Source organism: Aotus nancymaae, unplaced genomic scaffold, assembly GCF_030222135.1.
Source record: "Aotus nancymaae isolate 86718 unplaced genomic scaffold, 86718_ANA_hifiasm-v0.15.2.pri h1tg000053l, whole genome shotgun sequence".
Lineage (NCBI taxonomy): Eukaryota > Metazoa > Chordata > Mammalia > Primates > Aotidae > Aotus > Aotus nancymaae.
Genome location: NW_026988467.1, coordinates 14499768 through 14515135, shown reverse-complemented (window position 1 = coordinate 14515135; position 15368 = coordinate 14499768). Strand labels below are relative to the sequence as shown.

The window sequence follows — 15368 nt, the reverse complement described above, 5'->3', positions numbered from 1 at the left end:
CTGGGGCCAGCACCTTTGCTGTGAATCTTACCCCTGGCAGCTGGTTCAGGCTTGCCCTCTACAAGCAGGTGCCAGCGCTGAGCTAGTGCCTGCGCCTGCCCACCAACCTGGGGACCTGGTGAAGACTGAGCCATAGAGAGGGGGCCAGGCATCTTCCAGCTCCTGCACGTGCTAGGCTGCCCTCAGCTCAGCTCAGCTCACCCGCAGCCCCCATGAGGAAGGAAGGACCATCAGGCCTCTATTCAGAGGACAGGGAGGCCCAGCAGAGGAGTGACCTGTGCAGGCAGCGGTGGCACCCAGCCTGGGTCTGCATGGCATGCTCACAGTGGCCTGAGATTTTCTTGTTATCTATTTGCTGTTTTCAAGAAGCAGTCAAGCCACAGGCCCAGGGGCAGACCCACAGGGTTCAGGTCCCAACCCCGCCACTTCCTGCTTTGGGTTCTTCCATTTTAAAGTGGACGTGATCATATTAACAGTACCTACTGCACAGGGCTGCCATAAGATGACCTGAGTTCCTGCCAGCGGAGAGCTCAAAGCAGTCTCTGGGACCTAAGTGGGTGATAGTGGTCTCTCCCCCCATAATCCCCATCCCCTACCACGTCAGAGAGACAGGTCTATGAAGGCAGGGGCAGCTGCTGGGACCCAGTGCCAAGCACAGGGACTGAAGCTCCAGCCAGTGCCCACCCTGGGCCAGAGGGGCTGGAAGAGCCGGGATGGCACCGACCAAAGGAGACACCAATACGGAGATAGAAGCTGAGATTAGCAGAGAGTAAGCACACAAACCAGACCACCAGGGAGGGAGAGACGAGTGAGTGCTGAGAGAGAGAGACAGACAGACAGTGGTGAGGCACAAGAAAGAACAACTGTGCGTGCGAGAGGGTGCCGGCGAGCAGGCGCAGTCGGGGTTGTTTCTCTGGATACATTTAACATCTAGAAAGTGAAGCAACAAAGGCAAAATCAGGTCTCTGGCTGAGACCCCGGCACACAATAGGAGTTTGGTCACTATGGGCTCCTTGCCTGATGTAAAGAGATTTCCTACGCCTGCCTGATCACAGGCATGCGACTGCCCCTGCCCATATCCTTTCCTTGGTCCTGCTCACTCATTCAGCCAACCTCATGGGGCATCCGTGCCTGCCAGGCCCCTCCTAGGCCCTGAGGACACAGCATAGCTAGGGAGATGCTCAGAGTCCTGTTTACAGCCCGATGCAGTGAGGGCGAAGGAGGAGGGAGTGAGGACTAAGCCAGCCCAGAGAAGAACCAGTGGGGGCAGTCGGGTTCCATGGAGAAAGGGGTAGGAAGTGAGAGTGACCACTAAGAATCTGCCCAATCAGAAGACAGGCTGAGGGTCCCAGCACGAGAGTGGTGGGTGCAAAGGCCCGGGGGCATGGAGTGCCCAGGTAGAGCCTTTGGGGGACTGGGACCTGTCCAGTGGCTGGAGAAGGGGATCCCAAGGGATAGTGACCAAGTGCAGTTTGGGGGGCCTTGATTTTGGGCCACAGGCAGCCTGCATGGTTCTGATGCAGGGTCAAATGTGACAGGAGTTTTGTTCTAGAAAGATCCTCCAGCAGTCAAGCCTCAGCATGAGGCCCAGAAAGTGTCCCCAGGTACTGGCTGTGGCTGCCCTGCTCTGCTCTGAGCTTTGCATAGGGGAGTCATGTGGAGCCTGCAGGCCTCGCCTGCATGATCTTGAATGGTGGAATCCAGACACCACTCCTGGCCCTCCACCACCCCATGCCTGCACCTACACCTGAACATACACTTGCACACATACCTGCACCCACACCTGCACACACACTTGCACACACATCTGTACACACCCCTACACCCACACCTGCACACATACCTGCACCCACACCTGCACACACACCCGTACACCCCTACACCCACGCCTGCACACATACCTGCACCTCTGCCTGCACACACACCTGTACACACCCCTACACCCACACCTGCACCCATGCCTGTATCCACACCTACACACACACCTGTACACACCCCTACACCCACACCTGCACCCATGCCTGCACACACCTGTACACACACTTGCACACATACTGGCACCCACACATGCACACACCTGTACACACCCCTACACCCACACCTGCATCCATACCTGCACACACACCTGCACACACACCTGTACACACCCCTATACCCACACCTGCATCCATACCTGCACCCACGCCAGCACACACACCTGCACACACTTGCACACATACCTGCACACACTTGCACACACACCTGTACACACCCCTACACCCACGCCTGCACACATACCTGCACCCACACCTGCACACACACTTGCACACATACCAGCACCCACACATGCACACACCTGTACACACCCCTACACCCACACATACACCCATACCTGCACACACACCTGCACACACACCTGTACACACCCCTACACCCACACATACACCCATACCTGCACCCACACCTGCACACACACTTGCACACATACCTGCACCCACGCCTGCACACACACCTGTACACACCCCTACACCCACACCTGCACACACACCTGCACACACACCTGCACACATACCTGCACCCACGCCTGCACACACACCTGTACACACCCCTACACCCACGCCTGCACACACCTGCACACACACCTGTACACACCCCTACACCCACGCCTGCACACATCTGCACACACATTTGCACACATACCTGCACCCACAACTGCACACACACCTGTACACACCCCTACACCCACACCCTCATACATACCTGTACATGCCTGCACACACACCTTACCCACACCTACACCCACACCCACACACATACCTGCACCCACACCTGCACACACACCTGACCCACACCTACACCCACACCTGCACCCATACCTGCACCCATGCCTGCACACACCTGTACACACACTTGCACACATACCTGCACCCACGCCTGCACCCACACCTGTACACACCCCTACACCCACACCTGCACACACACCTGCACCCACGCCGGCACACACACCTACACCCACACTTGCACACATGCCTGCACACACACCTGCACACACACTTGCACACATACCTGCACCCACATCTGCACACATACCTGTACACACCCCTACACCCACACCTGCACCCACACCTGCACACACACTTGCACACATACCTGCACTCACACCTGCACACACTGTACCACACCTACACCCACACACACCTGTACACACCCCTATGCCCACACCTGTATACATACCTGCACCCATGCCTGCACATACACTTGCACACACACCTGCATACAACACCTGTACCCACACCCACACCCACGCCCGCACACATATCTGCACCCGCACCTGCAGGTATGTGTGCGGGTGTGGGTATGGGTACACGTGTGTACACACACAGGCATCAGCTCACGCTTCTCAGGAGCTCTCCCGCTGAATGCACTCCAGGGAGCCTGGCCCACACCAGCCCCACTCTCACTCGCCTCCTGGGTTCCTTCCTGTGCTCCTCGGATCAGTGGCAGGTATGTCTGCCCCACAGCTGGGCACATATATGAGGCTGACCTGCATCCTCTCCTGTAGGTGAGATTCCATCATTGGGGCACCTGCTCTGCAGGCCCTGTGCTGTCACTGGGCTGGTGTCACCACCCACGCTATGAAGCTCCCTTCTATCCCCAGGTACCTAAGAGGAGCCAAGAACCTGGGCTTCACCTGTTGTCAGCAGCCCCCATCAGGGCCCACTAGTCATGTGAACACCATGGGCCAAGGGTCCCAGGAGTAGCTGGAGCCCTGGAAGGCTCAGAGCCAGGCAGAAGGGAAGAGCTGGTGTAGGGAAAAGGGAGATTTGGGAGAGAAAGAAAGCAAAGGAGAGAGAGAAGCCAAGTCAATGTCTGCACCTGCACCGCAGGACAGTGCGGAGGGAATAAGACACTGTCCCTGCTCACAGATATTTTGCCATCTGGAGGGAGGATGGTGTAGGCATCACACCCACAAGACACAATGCAACACAGGGCTCACGAGGCAGAGGATGGCAGACCAGGCGGGGCTTTGGAGCCAGAGGCACCCTGGGATCCTGGCTCCACCCCCGAGTGTGTGGTCCTGGGCACCCTGAGCAAGTCCTGTGACCACAGTGACATAACTGACACCCGATGCTTCCTCCTACAAGGCATAGCCCTGGCACAGCCCTGGGAGCTGCATGTACGTGGAGCTGCTTAGTCCTGGGGCAGGTTCTGTAATTATCCCCATTTTACGGAAGGAAACTGAGGCCACCAGTGGAAAGGCCAGCCAACCCAGCCTCTGAGGCCACACCGACCACCATCCAAGCCCACTCAGACAAGGCATGCAGGGGTAGGCGTGCAGAGATTGCCTGCCGTGGGCCCTCCCTGCAGCCCGGCTACCAGGCCCACAGAGGACCATTGCGTAGTGGCCACTCTGCCTGAGTGTGCATTAGGCATTGGCCTACACCCTCTGCACGTGTGACCTCATTCATTCTCCCCAACCACCCAGGGAGGAAGGCTCCCTAATCACACCCAGGGCTTGGCTTCCAGTACGCTAAGCCCTCAGCCCAGCGGCTAGCATTCTGCGGATCCATGTCCATGGCTCTATTTGTTCCTTGCCAATTCTAGGACTGGGCAGCTGCCCCTTGGGCATCTACCCTCCCCCTCTCCCTGCTGCAGGGCTCCGAGGAGAGGGGGATGTGGAAGAGACATGCAGAGTGGAGGGGAGGTGAGGATGGGGGGCTGGCTGCCAGCAGCTGAGACTGGGGAGTGGCTCACAAGGACAGCACTGCCCCTGCTGTGCCAGTGCCCCTTCCTCACCTCCCATCCCATATGTCCTCTCCAAGCTGTTTATCCATCCTCTTTCCCTGTCCTGGCTCCCTTTCTCCTCCAGCTTCCTTCCTGCTCCAGGTCAGGCTTCACAGAGCCTGTTCCCTGAGCCATGAGCTCCCAACTTTTTTCTTATTTACTTACTTATTTATTTAAGACAGAGTCTCGCTCGGTGGCCCAGGCTGGAGTGCAGTGGCACAATCTTGGCTCACTGCAACCTCCACCTCTTGAGCTCAAGTGATTATCCTGCCTCAGCCTCCTGAGTAGCTGGGATTACAGGTGCACGCCACCATGCCTGGCTAATTTTTTTTTTTTTTTTTTTTTTAATTTTTAGTAGAGACAGGGTTTCGCCATGTTGGTCAGGCTGGTCTCGAACTCCTGACCTCATGATCCACCCACCTCGGCCTCCCAAAGTGCTGGGATTACAGGCGTGAGCCACTGCGCCCAGCCTAACCAACTTCTTTTTAAAATCATGAAATCTTTTCATCACCTAAGTCTTCTGGATGGGGGTAAACCAAGCGCTAGACACAGGAAAGATCTGAGCTCTTCCAGGTGAGGAGAGAGGCAACTGGCGGCCTGACCCTTCACCATCTGCTGCCCCACGAGACATCCCTTGAGATGCTCCTTACTTACTTTAGGCCCGAGTTGGCCAACTTACTTCTGACCCCTCCACGGAGGAAGACCCCATGGGATCCCAAACTTACCCCTCCCTCCCATTCTTCACAAACTTCCTGAAAGGGAGTCCTTCTGAACGTCTAACTCCAAGCCTTCCTGATGCTGGAAAACGCTCACCTTCCCTGTGAACTTGCTCTTGTTGGAGCCTCCTGGGAAGTCTCCACAGTTTTTAGAAAATCCATTTCTCAAGTGTCGCTTGCCAACTTTTAATTTAAAAAGCATAACAGGGTGACAACCACAATGACACACACATTAACAAAAAAAATTAAGACAAACTGCTGAACAGAGCCGACTCCGTGTGGGGATGGGATGGGGGATCCTGCACATTCCCCTGGTGGCCCAGACGCCGGGTGCTCCCCCTCGGCAGCTCGTGGGTGCCGGGAGGGCCTGGTGCATCTTTTTACCCTCATGCCAATTTGCATACCATTACCCAAGAAGCCCCGCGCCTGGATTTCTCTTTTGCAAATTCCCACCCGTTTCGTGTCATAAATAAGATAGGAGACAGAAAACTAATACAGCCCAGTGATGCATTATTCATGCCGCGTCACACTGGCATGATAGATTTACAACAGCTAATACATGCAAACTAAGTTTGGGCACTAAACATGAAAATTAAGGGTGGGGAAGGCGGCTGTGGGGGTGAGGGGCAGGGGAAATTGAGGGACTGTTGGTGGCCAGGAGCCCAGAGAAGTTTCTTCTCCATCATGCTTAGGGACAAAAAGCAGGAGTGCCGGTATGAGAGGCCAGTGCAGAGGAACCACGGGGAGGCGTCAGACTCAGAGAAGATTGCTGACAGCACGCGCTTCGCGAAGCACCTTCAAGCTCTGAAACTGGTTAAAATCAAGGCTTGGTCAGCTGCTCTGCAGCGCCAACTCTACACTTGGGGAAACACCACAGACAGGCCCATCTCCCTAAGAACTGCCCTTCTGGCCTTAGCCACCCTTTACCAAGCACCTACTCTGCGTCAGGCCTGGTCTTGGGCCACAGAGATACAATGGTAACAATGGGAGCCAGCCAGGCCCAGTCCTACCCCACTCAGCTCCAGTCTAGTTAATCCCATAATCCACCCCAGGATGCCAGCATGTAGCTGTGGCGTGTGTAGGAGGTGAAATGGTCCAGACAGGCTTCTCCAAGGATGGAGAGCCAGGCTCTAATGGGGGAGGGACTGCCCCAGTTAACCCCACCACAGCCCTGTAAGGCAGGAGCCAGGCCTGGGGTCCCAAAGCTGACATCACTCACCCCGAGTTCCAGCACTTTCCAGGCAGGGCCCAGGCCTGTGCTTCTTGCAACTGCACTAGGGAGGCTGAAACTCTGCTTGGGGGAAGGGTGTTGCCATAGAAACACCACAGGGCTGCTGCCGGGGCAGGTCCAGGCAGGGCCCTCACCCCCGAGTGACACAGCTGTCCATCTGTCCCTGGCGGCCATCCAGGCAGGGACAATCCCACTGGCCACACATCCTCTGGACAAGCCCCTTCGGCAAATTCCTCCCTCCCCTCTCTCGGGAGGGGCCCCCTTGCCCTACTTCCTTGAAGGTACAGTTCTTCAAGTACACTTCCCTAACTGCCCCAGGGCACCCCTGCCTCCCAGAGCCCAGATCTTAAACCTTCGGCAATGCCTAACCCCTGCAGAGTCCTTTGAGGGCCCTGTGACCATCCTGCAGAGGTGGCTCCACTGTGGAGGAGGAGGGTGCCTGCACACTCACCCCTAACTGGCTGAGAGGCTGCGCCCTGCCCGGCCCTGGGACTCACTGGTTAACAAGGCAGCGAGTCGCCGTTTCCATGGTGCTTACATCCCAGTGGTGCAGACGGACAACGGCACTCAAGGAGATAATTGCAGAAAGTGACCAACACTCTGAAGGCAATAAAGCCAGCTATGTGCTGAGACCAGGAAGGGGTGGGGATGACTCAGCTGGAGCAGTCAGGGCAGCTTCACTGAGGAGGCAGCAGTTAAGCCGAGACCCCAGCAACAGAGAAGCCACATGGGAGGGGAATGGTGTTCCAGGCAGAGGGAGCCACAGAGGCGAAGGCCTGGTGGTGGGAAGGTGCTTGGCATGTTTTAAGACTAGCAGAGGGGCCAGCATGGCTGCAGATGGCAAGCCAACAGGCCTGGCTTCTAGTCCATGTCCCCATCTGTAAAATGGGCCCAGCAGGTCACTCCTCAACTTTGCAGAGATCCAATAGCACAACGGGTATTCACAGCCCAGCCGGTCCCCACCACCCCTCCCTGTCACTACTGCTGTCCTCCCCTGAGCCAGGGTGGCAGAGACCCCAGCCCACACCTTGTCAGGGAGCAGCCTTGCCCAGCACCCGCCCTCTATGCAATGGAGTACACCCTGCGTGCCGCAGGCCTGCTATCAGCCAGTTCCCAATAAGTTTTTTTAAATTAAGATGCAACAATCATCCCACAGCCGGCTTCCCCCTCCAGCGATCAGTTAAAATGAACTCCAGACGACTGGATTAGACTTTGAAGGCGGCGCGATCTACATCATGAACGCGGAGGACGTGGTGTTGACACGGGCCCCGGTGAGCGACATTATTATTTAACAGGCCTCGCTTCTGCCTCCGCTGGGATCAAGGAGCTGAACAAGCAGCTGGTGGGCAAGTGCAAAACCCAGAGACAGACCGCGGCGCCAGCTCTGCAGGGGAGGGTGGCGTAAAACAGGTCAAGGCGGCCCAGCAGGGACCAGCTGGACGAGGCGCACAGTCCAGGCCACGTGGGCCTCAGGGAAGCAGTCCCCAGGTCAGGCGCCCCACCCTGCGAGGCCATCTGGCCACTCACCGGCTGCCTCTGGCCTGGGCGTGGCTCGTGGTGCCTTCTTCTGCCCAGAACACACTTCCCCTCTTCCTTCACAGTCACCACCGACTCACCCGTACAGCCTGGCTCAGGGATCCTGACCTCCAGACAACTGTCTTCTGCTCCTGGCCTGCATCCTGCTGGATCTGGCACCCCTCCTGCCTCCCCTGGGTTCCCGTCTCCCCTGGGCTTCCGAGCTCCCAAAGAGCTGAGCCCACCTTGCTCATTTCTGTGCCTCAGCACCTCACACAGGGGGCCTGGATTGGGAGCCCCTGCTGGGGGCCAATGAGCCAGGCACTACGGAAACCAAGAGGAACGTGAACACGCCACAGTCCTGAGCCCAAAAGCCATGCTCATGGAAACATGAGGCGCTCCCCAGAGTTCCATCTGACTCAGAAAGCTTCAGGGGCCCAGGCAGCCCAAAGGAAACTAAGCCTTCTGACTTCCAAAGTGGGCAGGTTAAGCACAGGCTTAAGACTCAGAATGCCTGTGCTCAAATCCCAACTCTGCCTCCTCTAGCTGTGTGACCTTGGACAAGTTACTTAACCCATCTGTGCCCTGTTTCCTCATCTGTAAAGTGGGAATAATAGTATTCATCTCAAAGCATGATTTGAGGATTAAATGGGATCATACAGGTAAAGTGCAAAACCCATTTCTGGTCTGAAGGAAGCGCTCAATATACATTGGTTAGGATTACCTCCTGAGGGTGGGAGGAATCAGAAGAAGCCCCTTAGAGGTCACACAGTCCCTAGATTAAGCCCCTGTGTTTTCACATGTGGGCCTGGGTCCCCTGGCTTGGAGCACGGAACAGCTCCAAGAATCTCAAACCCCACAGGGAGTTTTCTCAAGCGTGGGGCAGATTGTGCCTCACGGCTGCCAGCAAGGAATGCCCTTCCTCTGAAGGCAGCGTGCTACAATCGACATGGCACGCAAGGCACAGCCCACAGGTGCTGAGCCCTAGGCATGCAGATGAGAGCACAGCCAGTGAGAAAGCAGCTGCAGCCCAGGCTCCAGGCAGCTCCCTCAGGCCTGGCTGGTCGTGCAGTGGCCGCTGTGGTGAGCGTGGAGCCGGGCAGTCCCGGCGCAGGTCGAGCAGTGGTTAGCGCAGCCAGACGGAGCCATTTCCAGAGCTCCGGCACAAAGCTGGAGCCGCCTTCCCCTCTATTCTAAGCAGCAGGAGCATGGCTTTATTAAATATGCATGGCGATCACCTTGTTACTGTGCCGAATGATTGTGTGTACTGAAGGCAAGCTGCCCGCACCGCGCAGTGAACAGAAACTTTTCAATTTCCCTGGCTGCAGACGGGGGCACGTGCTCCTCTGGCCCCTGCTGCAGAGGCTCCCTGGCTGCCCCTTCCTCCACCTCGCCTCCCTCCAGCCAGCAGCCCTCCTGATGCCCCCCAAGGTGTGCAAAGCAGGTGAAAGGCCATATTGATCCCCTTCTTTAGAGCAGCTGGTCCGGAACTAATCTTAAATCATCGCAGCCTCGTGCTGTAGCCTGGTGGTCAGCGGGGCCCCAGGGATGGTCACGCCAGAGCTGAGCTGTGTGAGCTAGGAGTGGACTTCACTACAGCTGACAAGGGGCAAAAACAGGTGAGAGCCAGGCAGGGCCTGACCGGGGCTCCTGTCCTTCCCTCTGCCATCTATCCCATGCTCCCGGCAGCTGTCGGCAGAAGGAAGGTTGCCTTCCAGTGAAGCAAGAGGATGGCAGGCCCGCAGTGTGGGCTCGATGCCCCACGCCCACTGACAACACCCACTCCGGCAGCAGCTTGATTTTCCAAATAAATGACATATCAGCAATGCGGATTTAAGAAAGGCAAATTATTACAATGACAGCAAATAATGTCCATCCAGCCCTCGCCACATGCCGAGACCCTGTGAAGCAGCCCTTTCACTTGAATGCTCTCAGTCTGTCCCCACTGGTACTATTATCATTCCATTCTATAGATGAAGTAACTGAGGCCCAGGAAGGCTCGGTGACTCATCCAAGGTTGCATAGCTTGGCAGGGGCACAGCCAGGGTCCCATCTGAAGCAGCCTGCTCTCAAACTGCACACCTCCAAGGGGCAGGGTACCAGCCACCCCGAGTTGGAACATGGGCAGGGATTGCTGTCTTCAATGATGCCTCCCAGTCCTCCGTCCTTCTGAAGTCTCGAGTGCTCCTGAGCTGCCAGGAGAGCCAGGGAGGAGCCCCAAAGGCCTAGCTCACAGAGGCAGCTCTGTGCCACTCACACCTCCCCTTCCAGCAGTTGGCAGCCACTTTTCTGCTCCTGCAGGCCTCTGCCTGTGGTTTCTGGCTTCCGCCACCTCCAGACTCCTTCCTTAGAAGATTCTTCCTCGGAAACCCCTCTCAGTTCACCAGCCTCCTGTTTCCTGAGGTGCCTCCTACCTCGTGTGTCCCAATTCTCCTACTGGCAGCACAGAGAATGTCCTCTGGCCAACAGGGAGCTCTGAGGGCCTGCTGCCTCCCCTCCCATTCTCTCTCTGCCCTTGGGGCCCACTCCCCCCATATTGAGAACAGGGGCTGGGTCTCCCTCATCAGACTAGAGGTCCTCCAAGGGCAGGCTGTGTCTCCTCGACCAGACGGAAGGCCCCCCAGCAAAGGCAGGCTGTGTCTTCCACATCAGACTGAAGGTCACCCCAAGGGCTGGCTCTCCCCCAGCAGATTGGAGGCCCCCAGAGCCGGCTGGGCCTCCCTTCCTCCTCACACCACTGCCCTGAATGGGCACCCAGCACACTAGGCCTATAGGCCGAGCACCTATCCACCAGTGTTCTCCTGGGCTGGGTCAGACTCTGTGCCAGGGGGCCCAAAGGGCAGTCAGACCTGCTGTGAAGACCGTGCTGGGACACTTGCTGTGGGGGCTGCTGTGGGAGGCAAGCCAAGGGGTCAGACATGTCCTTCTTCCTGGCTTGAGACCCAGGTGGGTCAGGGGATGAGAAAGGCCCTGGGAAAGCCAGTGCTCCTCACTCACCTTCCTCACAGAAGGTCGAGGAAGTGCAAGGCCCTTGGAGGAAAGTGATGGGTGGGATGGGCTGGGGGAAGGGCAGGGAAGCTCTCCAGTGCAAACTAGGGGCTGGGAAGGGATGGGGTTGGGTAAGCTGTGGGGAGGGCAGGAAAGCCCCAGCATGAACCAGGGGCTGGAAAGGGATGGGGTGGGGTGGGCTGGGAGGAGGGCAGGGAAGCCCTCGTGTGAACCAGGGGCTGGAAAGGGATGGGGAAGGGTAGGCTGTGGGGAGGGCAGGGAAGCCCTAGTGTTAACTAGGGGCTGGGAAGAGATAGGGTGGGGTGGGCTGGGGGGAGAGCTGGGAAGCCCCAGCGTGAACCAGGAGCTGGGAAGTAATGGGGTGGGGTTGGCTGGGGGAAGGACAGTGAAGCCCCAGCATGAACCAGGGGCTGGAATGGGAGTCTGCTGCTGCAGTTGCCCCAGATGTTCTTGGGAGAAAGGGGACAGAGGGAAGCGCTAAGGCAGGAGTTTCCCCTCCTGTTGGTGTCTCACTGGCCCTTGGCCCAGCCTAGTAGCACCAGTGAGGTAAGAGGTCCTCAGGGCCAGGTCCCGGACATGAGTGGAGCGGTTGCAGCTCATGCAACCCAATGAAGGGGGCCCAGCCCAGGAGTCGCCATCAGCCCCCAGGCCCTTGCTCCTCAAAGGAGCAAAAGCTCACCTGCTGTCCTGCACATGGCGCTGCCTCTCCCTCCCGTCTAAGGAGCTGGGCTGGGTAACTCCACCTCCCCTTCCCAGCACCCCAGGAAGAGACACTGATCAGTTCCCTCCCAGGCTGGCACTGGCCAGGTACCATGGCTTCCAAGCATCATCTCCCTCCATGAGCGATGGTTAATTTTGTGTGTCAACTTGACTGGGCCATGGGGAGCCCAGATATTTGGTTAAACATGGCTCTGGATGTGTCTCTGAGGGTATCTCTGGGTGACATTAGCATCTGAATCGCAGGCCTAGTCACACACTGGCCCTCCCAATGTGGGCAGGCCTCATCCCAGGGCTGAAGACTGAATGGAAAAGGCTGAGAGGGGAGAATTGCTCCCTGCCTGACTACCTTCCACCTGAGACACCGGTTCTTTCCTGCCTTTAGAATCACACTGAAGCATCAGCTCTTTTGGGGTCTCAGGTCCTCCAGCTTTTGAACTCGAACACACACCACTGCACCAGCTCCAGGGTTCCCAGGCCTCCACACTCACACTGAACGACACCAGCAGCTCGCCTGGGTCTCCAGCTGGCTGTTCACAGATGCTGGGGCTTTGCAGCCTCCCACCGCCCCATGAGCCGACTCTTTATAATAAGTCTTTTCATACCTACATGTGTGTACATGTACATGCACATACACACATTCACATCTGTCCCACTGGTTCTGTTCCTCTAGAGAACGCTGACTGACACAGTAAGGAAAAGGACTCCAGGAACGGGACACTTATTCCCATTATAGACTAGAAGCCTCGTGCTCCCATCGGGGCCAGCACAGAGGCGCCCAGGTATAGGTGGCAGAACTGGAAGACGATCGGGCTGGCCTGGATCCGAGGACAGCACCTCTGTCCTGCTACAACACTGGAAAAGCAAGCCAGGGAAAGGGGCAGGCCACATCCCTGAGACTCAGCCGCCAGTCTCAGAGCTCATCCACAAGACCTGTGCCTCAGTTTCCCCATGTGTCAAATGAAAGTTGTGTCATCTAAAGCCCAGCCCCCATCATCTGTGTTCTTAAGGTCCCAGGACTCCACTCAGTGTTTTCCCCCAGGTGTTGAGTAGCTGATTTATTGCTGCAAGAGAGAGAACTAGGCAGGCAAAGGAAGATCACCCCTCAAGAGGAAGCACCCTGGGAGGGCTGCACTCTGGGCCTGGTGGCGACTCATTCCGATCAATAATCCAAACAAATCAAACATCACCAAAATGCCTCTTGGGGAACCAGGCTGAGTCTCCCACCCAGGATGGACTGCAGGAGTAGACAGCGCTGTCAGTAAGCGACAGGCATGGGCCGAGGCCGAGCCAGGGACAAGCCCCCAGACCAGTCCCTCATGCTGGGGGCCAAGACAAGCACGGTGCTGGAACGAGGAAGGCGGGACCCAGGCAGCCTCCCCTTCCCTGTGGTTTGAAGAGCCCAGCCTCCAGGATGGCTGCACCCTGGCCACACCCTCAGCACAGCCCGGGCTCTGTGGGTACCAGTCCTGGGTACCAGTCCACGGACAGGGAACCCAGTCCCACTTCCACAGACAGCAACAGACGCAACTCAGGATCCAGGCCACAGCGCAGTGCGGGTGGGTGCTTTCTGCTCTTGGTAGCCTTGGCAACGTGTGGCAGAGGAAGAGGTCGGGTCCAATAGGGACCTCGGGCCCCCTCTGCTTCCCGGCAAACTCCGTCCAATTGATCCCTGAGACACCACTGAGCGCTGAAAGCGGTACCGGGGTGGAGGCAAGAAAGGGTCAGCAAAAGGGAGGCCAGCCGCCAGGGCCACACACAAGCCAAAGGAGAGGGCAGTACCTGAGGCTGCAGGGTGGTGGCTTCCAGGACAGTGACCTGGGGCCCACAGCTGGCCCACACAGCATCCTCCAGGCTCAGCAGGGTACGGATGGGTCCGGGCCCCACAGTCAGGCACACAGGAGGGCTCTCCAGGTCCCACAGGACACCTCCTGCAGGGAGAGAGGGGAGGCGGGTCAGGGGCCAGGAGCAGCAAGCAGGTCTCCAGGGAATGCAGGCCAGCAGCAGGGGGCTCAGCAGGGCTCCACACACCCTCTCCCAGGGCCTTTCTCTCTCCATCCGGCTGGATGGTGGCGATCCCCATCTGCCTCCAACTCCCATCATTCATGTCCCACATCCCCCACGCCTACTCTCTGGTTCATCCTTCCTTCCTTCTCTCCCTCCCTCCTTCCTCCCTCCCTCCATTCCCTTTCCCGCCTTCCCTTCCCTGCCTCTCTCTCTCTTTCCCTCTCTCCCATTCATTCATTTCACACACACGTAGTAAGCACCGACTCCACGCCAGCCCACGCACTAGGTGCTGGGAAGACAGAAACGAATCAGACACAGGCCCCGCCCTCAAGGAAGCCCCACTGGTCAGAGCAACCAACAGGTTAATCACCAGTTATCGCATGACACGCCAAGCACAAATGAGCAGGCGTACACAAGGGCCTTGAGAACTGCTGAGATGGAAGGAACTAACTCTGCACCGGGAGAGATCCAGGGAGGCTTCTCAGAAGAGGCAGCATGATATGGTGGAAAGTGTCCTGGACCCGGAGTCGAGAGACTTGGGGTCTGGCCCCCTGGTTCTGCTACTACCAGCTTGCTAAGAGCCTTGAGCACATCTCTACCCTTTACAAGGCTTCAGTTTCCCCATCTGTAGAATGGGTGGGGAGTTGAGAAGATTGTCTCTGAAGACTTTCCTGAGGCTGCAGCTGATCTAGACTGAATCTTGATTTCTCATGGCTCTTCTGGCCAATTCCAAGACACTTCTGTCAAATTTACCAAAATCTCTTCCTCCTGCAGAAACACCACGGCTGCCAGGTGCAGTGGAGGATTTTTTTTGTTTTTGTTTTTTGAGATGAAATCTCACTCTGTTTCCCAGGCTGGAGTGCAGTGGCATGATCTTGGCTTACTGCAACCTCTGCCACCCTGGGTTCCAGCAATTCTCTTGCCTCAGCCTCCTAAGTAGCTGGAATTAGAGGTGCCCGCCACCATGCCTGGTTAATTTTTGGTATTTTTAGTAGAGATGGGTTTCACCATGTTGGCCAGGCTGATCTTGAACTCCTGACCTCAAGTGATCCACCTGCCTTGGCCTCCCAAAGTTCTGGGATTACAGGCATGAGCCCCCACTCCTGGTCCAGAGGATGTTCTGAGAGGCAATGAATCTCAGCCTAGTCTGCCATCCCTGAAAACCAGACAGACCTAGGAGCCTGGCCCAAGCAAGGTCCTCCCCACTCTTGGGACGCTCAGCTCACCCAAGAACCATTTTCCCTGGCATCCAAGCAGTGCGCACCGAGATTGTTTTTTCTCAGAAGTCACACCTGATGCCACACTGAACCTCGGTAGCTTCCCTGTCTTGTCAGGATTCCAGGTGGGAAAGGGAGGTTGAGGAGGAAGCTGGGGCCCAGCCTGGGGCAGCCCAGGTCATGGCACACTCT

General features: G+C 57.2%; 1 protein-coding gene across 8 annotated transcripts in view; it reads right to left on the bottom strand.

The window, feature by feature from the left end:
• The window catches only part of ARHGEF10L (Rho guanine nucleotide exchange factor 10 like), a 177960-nt gene that overhangs the window by 19895 nt on the left and 142697 nt on the right, over nt 1–15368 (bottom strand). For all 8 annotated transcript variants that reach the window (XM_064363360.1, XM_064363357.1, XM_064363356.1 and 5 more), the window contains one exon: nt 13735–13883. In XM_064363360.1, the coding sequence (XP_064219430.1) occupies nt 13735–13883 (149 nt within the window). The remainder of the gene's footprint in view (nt 1–13734; nt 13884–15368) is intronic.